We start from the raw sequence: 13,301 nt of genomic DNA on the forward strand, positions 1-13,301 counted from the left end.
GGAACTGTGGTTGAATACAAAGGAGCAGCAAATGAAGCTCATCTGTCCCAATGAAGCTAGAGGCTGAACAAAGATGGCTGCAGTGATGTAGTGCTGAGTCACCGCCATCGTGCATAGGTGGCATGCATCTGCGTATGTGTGCAATATGTGAGTGTGTGTCTGTGCGAGGTGCAGATGTATCACAGATTTATTTAACCTTTATTTAACTAGGCAAGTCAGTTAAGAACAAATTTTTATTTACAATGACGGCCTACCCCGGCCAAACCCTCCCCTAACCCAGACGACACTGGGCCAATTGTGCGCCGCCCTATGGGATACACCAGGCTTGAATAGATTTGCTGAGTAACTTTCTCTTGCTGAGACACCCAAAAAACTGAATTTATATGAATTAACATCTTTACATAATCATGGGAAAGGAATCTTCTCAGTCCCTTATGAGACTAGTGGCCCACAGATTTCCATAGTGTTGTCATCGGCCCTATCCAGATGACACAGATGGCGTAAGGATGGGAAGAGGAGTGAGTTGTTCGGGCATTATAGCAATTAGTGTTCTGCTGTGTGAATTTACGAGCCACATGTGAAGCCCTCTGATTAAGAATTATGATTACCTTCCTTGCTTCCTGCCACCACACATCGCTCCTTTTGTCTCCCTCCCTCGATCCTGGCTCAGACACTGTACGTGACACACACACAAACAAACACACACACAAACTCTCTCTCTCTCTCCATACCACATCATATGCACATATGCAAACAATATCCTTGCTCCTTCAATGAGAGAGGTTATGTATTATGTATGACTGTAATTGTGTGTGAAGGGGGCTTATAGCTGGTGCTATATATCAATGAGTGTACTGTGAGTATGTATGGGTTCTGTGAGCAGGGCCTAAAATGAACACATGCCACCTGCCAAATGCAGGTAGATTTTGGCATTGGTGGGTAAGATGTCTATTTCACCAGCCACGTTGGAGGGTGGTCAGGGCTCCACAGTGCGAGCATTTCACTCGCATTTGTGAATATAAATAGTAAAGTATGATCACATTTATAGCTAAATAAATGCTGCAGTAGTTGTTTTAAAAGTATTTCTGCTGTTTTGTTTCATTTCATAGCTGGTAAATTAATTGCACAAAGTCAAAGAACTACGATCCAGCTGATTCAAATAATCAAAGCTTGATGACTAGTTGGTTATTTGAATCAGCTGTGTAGAGCTAGAGCAAAAACCAAAACGTGCAGGGGGGAGGGGGTGCTCTACCGACTATGGGAAACTGCTTTTGCCTATCCCACCTCCCGCTATAACACTGCCTGGCTGGGAGCTGTGTGCACCTTGAGAGCTGAGTGAAAGATTCGTTTTTAGAAGCTTTGCGCACAGGCATAAAAGTCGGTCTAATTTACTTGGAACGCACGTCAACTGAAATAATACTTTGTCCTTGTGTTTCTTGGCTATTTACATTGTTTTGTTCACAAGCCACGTTGTTTTATAATGTTTGCGTTTCAACTGCTATAGAAGCGAACACAACGCAACTATTAGTCAGATTCTCAATCTCACAGGCACATGAATCTCTAGTCACGTTACCACGGTAACCTCCCACCTTTTTTGTTCGATTTTTTTTGTTGGTCAAAATAACGTTAATAATGAAAATATGTAATTGATTGTTATTTTAATATGTTGGTAATAGTTTTGTAAAAGCAATTAGGCACGCGAGGCAGTGCTGTATCAGGAATATAGTCACATGCATATGAAGCTGTTCGGCCCGACGCGATAGACGAGGGCCAGTCAAACCATCTACTACCTGTGACTGTTTTTATGATACAGAACCGCCTCTTCTTCCCCACGGCTTAATTATCCACCTCATTTTCGAACGGTGCAATAGGCACCCAAACAACGGAAGTGATGTATTTTAATTTTTTATTAACAAACAAATATCAACAAACAATGTTCATGAATAAAACAAGTTTTAATTGCCTTTTTGTTTTTCATTTTAGTTAAAGTAGTGCCATACTGTTTAAATGTATTTATAAAGTGAACAAAGTTAGGTTTTGAATTAAGTCGTTAGCATTTGTTAAAAGGGTAGGTGAACATTTTAGTCTCATCTGTGATATTTTGGTTAAGGTTCAGGTCACAAAAAATGATATGAAATTAAACAAAAAAACACATTAATTTTCACTAGTAATACATGTATTGTCTTAGAAACATTACAAAGCATGCTCATCCGTGTTCTTGTTTTATTGGTGTAATTATTGTTGAAAATATGTTTATTTTGGCTGGTAAAAAAATCTGAGTGGCTGGTAGATTTTTTTAATCTACCTAACACAGTGGCTGGTGGACCAAAAAGTGAATTTTAGGCCCTGTTTGTGAGTGCATTTTACAAAACTATTCATGTACTCAGATGAGCTAGAGAAAGTTCCAATGGACTAAATATAAATATTTACATCATTGCATTTAGTTTATTTCAGGACGTTTTTCAAAAATACTGTAAACAGTAGGGGTGAAACGATTCACAAAACTCACAGTTCGGTACGATACGGTACAGTGGTGCCACGGTTCGGTACGGTTTCCATACATCGACAAAATACATGCCTGAGAAATATGTCCTTTGTATTTAGATTTTCCATTTATTATAATAGTAAACATGGGTAGCTTGAATTCCCAGAAGCATATGGAAACAAAGGGACAACAAAAACAGCAGTGCCTGCCTTATAACATGAAATAAAATAGTCATTTAAAACAGAACTTCAACAACAGTGCATAGTCCAGCAGCATATATCAACATTAAGTCACATAGCAGTGCCTTAAACAAAATAGGACCACTTGAGACTAGTTACTTGAAAAAAAATTAAATGTAATCAGATTTTCAAGTTTTTCTTTAAGAAGATCTTTCCACATGATCTGCAGTAAGCACAGATCGGCTTACTGTGACAATGTCAGCTGCTGTGGAGAATACCCTCTCCCTAGGGACAGAGGTCCCAGGCACAGCCAGGTAGCGCCTTGCTAACATGGCAACATGAAGGTATATTAACTCTTTGGTCTTCCACCATGTAAGTGGATCAGCATCCAGGGGAATACTGTCCACTTCCCTGTATGAGATCACCTCGTTTTCTGGAGTAGAACCCCTGTCGTCTGCCGTCTCTGGAGAGGGGTTGGGTCCTGTGGTGTCTGTGGCTTGACCCTGCACAATTAAATGAATGAAAATTACTCTCTGAAGTGGCTTTAAAAATATGATTTGTTGTCTGAAATATATATCAGACACTATTATGACAACAACAATTATTACTTTATAATTCATTGTTAAATCCCTAATAAATAAAATAATGAATGTCACATTAACAAAATAAATACAATACCTGTTGTATATTGGTCACAATCTCTGCTGTGAGTTCATTGTAGACTCTCAGACAAGCAGCAGCATCCTGGTGCAGTAGGGATTGAACCGGGGGTCCAAAGCGGTGCTCTTGTGTAAGAAGTCTTGGACACCAGGGTCAGCATATCTAGGCTCCAGGTTAACTCTGATAGCAGTCTTGACATCCCTTACTGCGGGTTAATCTTCATCAGATGCCACCATTGATTTCAGGATCATTGTTTTCATAGGCAGGACTGTGGAAACTGATGGAATGCTCTCAGTGCATATCAGTGTTGTGACTGTTTTGAGAGGTTTGCACACTTTGATAACTTCCTCTGCTAGTCTTATGTGATTTTCAGACAAGGTCACAATATCTTTGCCATTCTTCCTCACAGCTTGATCAGTCAGTGTAGAATACACCGCAACTTTCTGCTCAAGGTATCTCTCAACCATGTCATGGCTTGAATTCCATCTAGTAGGGACATCTTGGATTCGTTTGGAGTTTGGCAGCTCCAGCATCACCTGTTTTGTCTTGAAAACATGTGCAGCAGTTGTGCTTTTATGAAAGGATACCACCTTCCTGATTTTTGCTAGGAGGCTGAGAGATTGGATTCACTGACATTGCTTTTTGAGATGCTAGATTAATAACGTGAGCAAAGCATCCTATATGTGGCTCCAATCCAGCTAGTGCAACAGTATTTACAATATTTCTAGCGTCACAGGAATCGTTACATTATCCCTCTCCAACTTCCACACTGCAACTACTGCCCTTAGCTCTTCCCCCAAGTTTACACTGGTGTGACTACTCTCAAGGGGACGTGTTTGAAAGACATGGCTTTGTATCTCCCATTCTGCCGTAATGAAATGAACCGTTACAGTAAGGTAGCTCTCTGTAGCTCTAGACGTCCAACTGTCTGTTGTTAGAGCAACCGCGTTTCTGACAACTCGCTCTCAATATTTTTTTTTTGTATAAGGCAGGCATTAATGTCTGGGCAAAATGTGTACGGGAAGGAATAATGAAGCGCGCTCGACCACTTTAAACATGTTTCTGAACCCCGCATTATCTACCACAGAGAAGGGTCTCATATCTGCCGCTATGAATTCTGCTATCGCTGCGTTGATTTCTTTGCTAAAGACGCATATTGTTGTCTGAAGGCTGTGGGGAGAAGTGTTTGCCGTTTCATTTTTCGCCTAGTCCCACGGATTGGCACTTTGGGGTGATGTCGGCGCAAATGAGTAGTCATGTTACTTGTATTGCCACTCGAATAGGCTATCGGCAAAATGAACTGAGCCTACATGTTGTAGAAGTTGTATCCACCACTCGCTGGCAATCCCCGTCATAGTTTACAGGGAAACCTAAATGTTCCCAGACGGCAGACCTGAATGATACTGGGCCGTCTTCTTGTTCTGGCTCGCCAAGTTGCTCCTTTGCATTTAGCTAACTGCCAATTCCTTCATAAACGAATTGCTACTACGACGGTCTCAGCTCTGTTCTCGTTGGAGTGAAATAACTAACTTTATTACCATGTGGATATTTTTCACACGTTAATTTAAACGCCACTGGTTTATGCAATATTATTTTTTGACAATTAAATATCTATATTTTTCTAGCAATAATATATTATTAATGTATTGTTCGGTTCGCAGTGCGTACCAAACCGTGCACTTTGGACCCTGTACCGGACGGTTCAATACGAATACACATACAGTTTCACCCCTAGTAAGCAGTGAATCAACATTTTACATTTTTGTCACACACACACCAGTGGCAGTTCTAGACCATTTCAACTGGGGGGGGGCCAAGCTGGGGCCAGTTGTACTGTTAGAGGGGCCAGTTACATTAGACGTTATTGTTGTCATATTGTTTTCTTCACTGCATTGCAGGCATTAGCAGGCATTAGCAGGCAAAAGACCATGTTCATAATCATCATTGTTGCCACTGTCTAATAACGGATGTAAAAAAAGAACATAGTAAAAATGAGTTATGGCAAAATTATGTCATACTCCACATTTAGGGGGGCCACAAGGGGGTCCAAAATTGTTGTCACAGGGGCACTGCCCCCCCCCCAGAACCGCTAGTGACACACACAGGGGCTGAGGGTCAAATTCTCTAGTCTATTAAAGACAAATTACAGTCTTCCTCTTTACTTACTTACTCACCCTGAGCCAGAGGCTACAGCTGGGAAGTGGGTACAGCAGTTATTAGAGAGAGAGGATACAGTAAACTCAGCCACTGCGACTGAGACAATGATGGGAGGATGTAGATGAAGGCGAGTGACCGTAAAGGCCTTGAAGTGACTCTTTCTTTCTCTGCCTTCAACACCTGCCCATTAGGGGCCTAGGTTAATGACAGGTTGGCCCCTGTGTGGGGCGAGGGGAGGGGGACGCACTCAAAATGAGAGGGCACCCCCGGGAACGAAAGAGAGGAGAGAGAGTTATTTGCTCCTCTGACAGCCATTCTTACCCATGGATACAGGTGTGCTTGAGGTACGGAGGGAACCTGTGTGTGTGTGTGAGAGAGAGAGAGAGAATATGTGTAAGAAAGATAAGGTTTGTATTCATGTGTTTGTGTAGTCACGGTGTGGAGGGGGTGGGGGGTGGGGTGAGGGTGGCAGAGGGGAAAGTTGTCTCCAGTCACCTCATAACTTCACAAGGCAGAGTCTGACTTATGGTCTCCAGCATCTCTGGTTTACCTCAACATCCTCATCAACAGAGAGCGAGAGAGAGGGGGGACTCTTTGGCTAGACAGTAGTTTATTTTTTTTCTTTTGAACTAACAATACAATTTGAGTTCGACTTTCATCAACTCAATACTTGTCATTAAAAGGTATCCAAAAGCAGAAAAGTGTGTGACAGAGAGAAAAGACAAAGGGAATGAGAGAGGGAGTGACTAAAAGCAAATGAAAGAGCTAGGGTTGCTAACATCCAGAGAGCTGAACTCTGTCCTTTTAATAATTACAAACTTCAAAGGCTGTTTCCTCGTTAAAACAGACATAATTCTCTCCATCCTTTGAAGCAGGAGGAAAAGAGAGAGATGGACAGAGAGGGAAGGCGCTCTGTGTTTGTAGTGCCAAGAATTGAAAGAGAAAGAAACAATGAGGAGAGTAATCTCTTAGATGTGTTTGGTGACTAGTTTACAACAAGTGGAGACTGGGACGGGATGGCCATTTCCTTATTCCACAGAGAGACCACGTCCCTCTTGAAAAGAGATTAGATCGGGAGATAAACATGGAATAATAAGGGTAGACAATAGTGATTCAGAAACGGGCTGAAGCTATTCTTTTAAAGGATTGAAAATAAAACTAATAGTCTATGATTTTCAGATACATTTTGTACACTTTTTACCACCCCCTGAACCTCAAATAAACACCAATAAATGACGAAGACAAAACCTGGGAGATTAGGTTTTCATATAGAAGTAAAAACACTTGATGTAGAAATAAGACACATAACATCCCCATTCATGATAACTCAAACTAGAACAGGAATAAAAAGACACAGGCATAGCCCAGAACTACAGTATAAACAATTTCATTTTTAATTCTACACAAAACATTTTAACACCATTGTAATCATTGTAGTAAGTAGCAAACGAAAGAAAAGCCACTGCAAAATAGTGTATTTGGAGAGAAAGAAAATAAAAAAACAGAAAAAGAATGCACATTTTTGTTGTTTGTTGCAGAGTTAACAGAGAGAAAAACACCTATCCAGGTAAGATCTGATAGTTGAAGATAGAATTCGTTAATCAAGAAATATTTCACTGACTGGATGGTTGTATGTTTTATCCTGGGCTCTAAGTATGACCGCTGTCACCAAGAGAAAGTAGAGGAAGGGAGAAAAGACAAACAGCAGAGGGACGGAAAAGAACTCAGAACTCGTTTGCATATTGACTAGTGTGTGTGTGTGGTGGAAGGAAAACTACACTATTTGTAAATAAGCTCAGAGTCCAAATGTAGAAATATAGAGCAGAAAATCCCCTCTAGTGAGCTTGTGCCGAGAAAAGGCCCGTTGGCCACCTCAGCTATGCACTCATCCTCTCTCCCTAATCTCGCACTCTATCCCAAGGGGATGCAGCATGGAGGGAATACAGTCATGGATTCCTCTAAATACTAATCACTCTCATGTGTCTGATATCCTCTGACTGCTCTCAACCCCTTGTAACATGTTAAACACAAACAAATGTGTGTGTGTGTGTGTGTGTGTGTGTGTGTGTGAGAGCTCGGTTTCGCGGAATCTAGTGCCAATGACTAGGACAGTAAGGGTTTGGCTATTGTTGGAACACATTGGGGGAGCATTTGGGGTTGTTGTTGATGGTGAAAGCAAAAAAAAAAAAAAACACACACAAACGTCAATCATCACACCGCCTAAGTACAGAGCATGCCCAGTGACCTGCTTAATGACCTCTGACCTTTCGTGCCACCTCAGCCTTAATGACGCATCACGGTCTGATTTCTAAGGGCCAGGGGGGATATGGCCATGAATTAAAACACGACAACAACCACAACAGGATGAACTAAGTGATGACCTGGGGAGCAGAGGGACAATTGGAAAACTGGGGTCAGACATTGTGTCCCACATATAGGTAACTCCCAAAATAAAAGGAAACACTTGAGTAAATGAGGGATACAAAGTATATTGAAAGCAGGCGCTTCCACACAGGTATGGTTCCTGAGTTAATTAAGCAATTAACATCCCATCATGCTCAGGGCCATGTATAAAAATGCCCAGTTGCCCATTATTTTAGCTGCCATGGCTAGAAGAGATCTGAAAAAGAGCGTCTGCTAAATGAATCAAATCTCAGAGACTGAAAGAGGGTCTCAAAGAAGCATAGGGGATTTAAAGGACACTTACGGGAGATTCTGTAGCGGTGCCTGAGACAGCATTTTCCACCACCAACAACAAAACACCAAATGATGGAATTTCACATGTAAGAATGGTGTCGCATCCCTCTAATAAAGTTCCAGATACTTGTAGAATCTATGCCAGAGCACTGAAGCTGTTCTGGTGGCCCAACGCCCTATTAAGACACTTTATGTTGGGGGTTTCCTTTATTGCGGCAGTTACCTGTACTTCCCCATTGTAATGAATAATAAATGGTTGCCGAGGATCCCTTTGGGTGAGTTGCGAGACATGCTGTCAAGGGCTTGGAGGAGGAATGGCAGTATTCACATGCAATAGAGATATTTAAAAGCTCTGCAATAGAGATACAGCCAGAGCTGTCAGTATTGAGCAACTCAATCCAATGGCTTGACTGGAAAATCCCAACAAGACAAATATGTCAGCAAGATGAGAGTCTAGCTCTGCTTTTCATCATCGGCTTGTGTCTTTGTGACTGAGTCAAAAGTATGTGTCCGCTGTGTGCAGTCTCAACACACACACACACACACACATACATACATACATACATACAGGGCCTTCAGAAAGTATTCACATCCCTTTACCTTTTCCACATTTAGCTATTAAATTGAGATTTTGTGTCACACACACACACAATAACCCATAATGTTAAAGTGGAATTATATATATTTTTTAATTAATCTGAAATGTTTTAAGTCAATAAGTATTCAACCCCTTTGTTATGGCAAGCCTAAATAAGTTCAGGAGTTAAAATGTGCTTAACAAGTCACATAAGTTGGACTCATTCTATGTTCAATAATAGTGGTTAACATCATTTTTGAATGACTACCCCCATCTCTGTACCCCACATACATTTAGCTAAGGTGCCTCAATCGAGTAGGACATTTTAAGCAGAGATTCAACCACAAAGACAGGGAGGTTTTTCAATGCCACGCAAAGAAGGGCACTGACTGGTACAGTAGACGCTGAATATCCCTTTGAGCATGGTGAAGTTATTAATTAGGCTTTGGAGGGTGTATCAATACACCCAATCACTACAAAGATACAGGTGTCCTTCCCAACTCAATTGCCGGAGAGGAAGGAAACTGTTCAGGGATTTCACCATGAGGCCAATGGTGATTTAAAACAGTTGCAGAGTTTAATGGTTGTGATATGAGAAAACTGAGGATGGATCAACAACATTGTAGTTACTCCACAATACTAACCTAAATGACAGAGTGAAAAAAAGCATGTACAGAATAAAAAATATTCTAAAACACGCATCCTGTTTGCAACAAGGCACTTAAATAATACTGCAAAAAATGTGGCAAAGAAATTAACTTTTGTCCTGAATACAAAGCGTTATGTTTGGGGCAAATCCAATACACCACATTACTGAGTACCAATCTCCATATTTTCAAGCATTGTGGTGGCTGCATCATGTTATGGGTTTGCGTGTCAACAGCAAGGACTAGGGAGTTTTTTAGGATAAAAAGAAACAGAATACAGCCAAGCACAGGCAAAATCTGATTCAATGTTCTTTCCAACAGACACTGGGAGACAAATTCACTTTTCAGCAGAACAAGAACCTGAAACATAAGGCCAAATCTATACTGGAGTTACTTACCAAGAACACAGTGAATGTTCTTGAGTGGCCTAGTTACAGTTTTGACTTAAATCTGCTTGAAAATGTATGGCAAGACATAAAAATGGCTTTCTAGCAATGATCAACAACAAACTTGACAGAGCTTGAAGACTTTTTAAAAGAATAATGGGCAAATATTGTGCAATCCTGGCGTGCAAAGCTCTTATATACACTTAGCCAAAAAGACTCACAGCTGTAATCACTGTCAAAGGTGTGATAACATGTAGTCTCAGGGGGGAGAATACTTAAAGATATAGTAGTGTTGAATGTTTTTGTATTTTGATAATAAATGTTACAATTTGTCTTCCACTTTGACATTTGTGTTTTGTGTCGATCATTGACCAAAAATGACAATGAAATCCATTTTAATTCCTACTTTTTATCAACAAAATCTGTAAAAAGTACCCATACACACATGTACATACACACACGTATGCACATGCCTAGCCCTCAGACAGTACCCCACGTCGACCCCAGCCCTGACTCAGAGCTGAAAACTCCCCTATCCCATCATCCTAGGTGGCGAATGAGGAAGCCTGATGTGCTAAGACAGGTGTGACATCACAAGTTTCCCTCCCTTTCGACTGCAACACACTCCAAATTACATGTCTGGCTCCGTCTCCCTTTGACACGAGACACAGAAGAGAGAAGAGAGACAGGATTCCATTCGTACTCTTCACACCTTTCTCACCCCCTCCATGCCCCTCTAGGAGACTTTAAATTATGTCTCTAATTACAACACACAACCTCAAGGCTTGGCATGGAGAGGAGTTTAGCGGTCTCATTAGTAGCAGGAGGAATTCCAATAGATAAATTAGCTATGGAGATGAGAGAGCATCGGCAGTAAATGACAAGAGAGAAAGAGGGGGCGGGAGGAAGAGAGAGAAGAAAGAGACAAGAAATACAGTGAGGAAGATGGAGAATATAAAGACAGAGTGAGAGAAAGAATGAAGAAGTGAAGTGTCTTTAAAAATCCCCTTTCACTCCTCAGTGGCATACAGTATAACCATGTAAACTCAGTGTGACTTTATGAACGTCCAGCCGTGTAGCGCATGATGTGACTCGGGAAAACTAAGGCAACTTCTGTTTGTAGGGGGTCCCACTAGGCATGTCGGGGCCCTGTCTCTTTCTCTAGGAGGAGGAAGACGAGGTGGTAAGCGGCATCTCGCTGCCTCTGTTTTTAAACGGATCAGCCCTCTTTCAGCTTGGCCTTCCACATTTTGGGCGGAACAACTTTCCCCAAACACGTAAAGGTCCAAAAGAGACAGAGGGCGAAGGAGGAGAGGAAAAGAGATGGAGAACAGAAGGGTACATTTTCTCACAGGTGGGCTCCTTTTTGAGACAAGTTGAATGAGATGACGTCACACTGCGATTGCGTCACTCTTCGTCGTCCCCCAGTCACGTGGGTTTTCCTGCTCTCTAAAGAGTCCGTTCGGAGTTTGCAACGTTCCTAGTTGCCGGGTGTTACCAAACTTTGCCAGGGGTGTCAGTCGCTAGGCGCGGGTATGACGCTGATGTGGAGGAAGTTATCAGGGTGACTGAGGTGCTCGCTCAGCCACTGCAACGGGGTCTCCAGCAGGGGCTCAATCCCATGGATCACCACCTGGTAGCGCTTGGACTCGTCTGTATAAGGAGAGAGAGAAGGGAGACATGGAGGGAGGGAGATGGAGGATGAGAGGGAGTTCCAACTTAAAAATCCTTTTGACTTTGTGTCGGACTCCATATATTTCTATTTCTACAAACAGAAATGCTAGAATTTTCTTTAAAACATCACCACTCATAGATTATAGTGTGGGAGTTTGTGTGTGTGTGTGTGTGCAAGCGATAGTTAAGTGAGCGTGTGTTTAAGTTGTCCCTCTCACCTCAGAATGACCGAAGCCTCTCGGCTAGCGACAGACAGATTAATCAATCACAGTGACCAGGCCTGACCCAGGGACTGACCACGGGTCACACAGCAAGACAAATGAGCCTCACTCACTCGGATGGCCCGACGAGGTGTGCACGTGTGTGTTTCTGTGTGTGCGTGAGAGAGAGAGTGTGTGTGTGTGTGAGTTAGTATGATAATCTGCATGCACTCTGTGTTTGGATGTATGGCTACGTGCATGAAATGTGTGAAAGATTGCCAGCAGGTAGACGCATCTGAATGGGTGTCCATGTGAGTAAGTCTCAATGGGCATATGTTGTATGTGTGTACATCGATGTCTGTAAGTTACTGGTTTACTCAAAGCAACAGTAGCCCCACCCCCTCAGAGACACTGGGCCCCAGGTCACGACCTTTCACCCACTCATATCAGAGCACCGAGGCGAAGGGCGGGGTCAAAACTCTAGAGGGGCCCGTAGTCAAGTCATGTAGGAGCTCAGTGTCTATATGACTACACACACATACACACATACATTGACCGTTTCTCCTTATACGGCACCAAAAGATGCATACTGTTGCATGTACACGTAATATCTGAACGACCGTTACAATCGTTAGAAATATCTGTCTGAGTGAAGAATCCAGGGTTAGTAAGAAGCTCCTCAGGCACACCCACCACCTGCAGACTGGTATACAGTATGGAAATACAGTGCCGTGAAAAAGTATTTGCCCCCTTTCTGATTTTCACTATTTTTGCATATTTTTGATACTGAATGTTATCAGATTATCAACCAAAACCTAATATTAGATAAGAGGAACCTGAGTCTACAAAGAACACTTTTTTTTTAAACAAATGTATTTAATAAACAAAGTTATGCAACACCCAATACCCCTGTGTGAAAAAGTAATTGCTCCCTCAATAACTGGTTGTGCCACTTTTAGCTGCAATGACTACAACCAAATGCTTCCTGTAGTTGTTGATCAGTCTCTCACGTCGCTGTGAAGGAATTTTGGTAAACTCTTGCATGCAGAACTGCTTAAGTCAGCGACATTTGTGGGGTTTCAAGCATGAACTGCTTGTTTCAAGTTATGCCACATCTCAATTGCGATTAGATCTGGACAGGCCATTCCAAAACTTCAAATTAGTTGCTTTTTAGCTATTTTCATGTCGACTTGATTGAGTGTTTTGATCATTGTCTTGCTGTATGACCCAGCTGAGCTTCAGCTTCATCTCACAGACAGATGGCCTGACATTCTCCTGTAGAATTCTCTGATACAGAACAGAATTCATGGTTCCTTCTATTAAGACAAGTCGTCCAGGTCCTGAGGCAGCAAAGCATCCCCAAACCATTACACTACCACCACGTTTGACCGTTGGTATGAGGTTCTTACTGTGGAATGCAGTGTTTTACCTTTGAATCATATGTCTATAGAACATTCTTCCAAGAGTCTTGATGATCATCCAGGTTCTTCCAGGTGCTTTTTGGCAGACTTGAGTCAACTTTTTGGATGAGATGGGTCCCATTATGTTTGGGCGAAAACCAAACCCTGCATTCCACAGTAAGAACCTCATACCAACGGTCAAGCATGGTGGTGGTAGTGTGATGGTTTGAGGATGCTTA

The 13,301-nt window shown here is 42.1% G+C and overlaps 1 protein-coding gene across 1 annotated transcript in view; it reads right to left on the minus strand.

The window, feature by feature from the left end:
- Nucleotides 1-10,181: 10,181 nt before the first annotated feature.
- LOC115179301 (autophagy protein 5) overlaps nt 10,182-13,301 on the minus strand; it is a 31,904-nt gene continuing 28,784 nt past the window's right edge. Inside the window, exon 9 of the mRNA XM_029740702.1 lies at nt 10,182-11,441. Coding sequence (XP_029596562.1) covers nt 11,305-11,441 — 137 coding nt within the window. The 3' untranslated portion in view covers nt 10,182-11,304. The remainder of the gene's footprint in view (nt 11,442-13,301) is intronic.

Source organism: Salmo trutta, chromosome 3 (assembly GCF_901001165.1).
Source record: "Salmo trutta chromosome 3, fSalTru1.1, whole genome shotgun sequence".
Lineage (NCBI taxonomy): Eukaryota > Metazoa > Chordata > Actinopteri > Salmoniformes > Salmonidae > Salmo > Salmo trutta.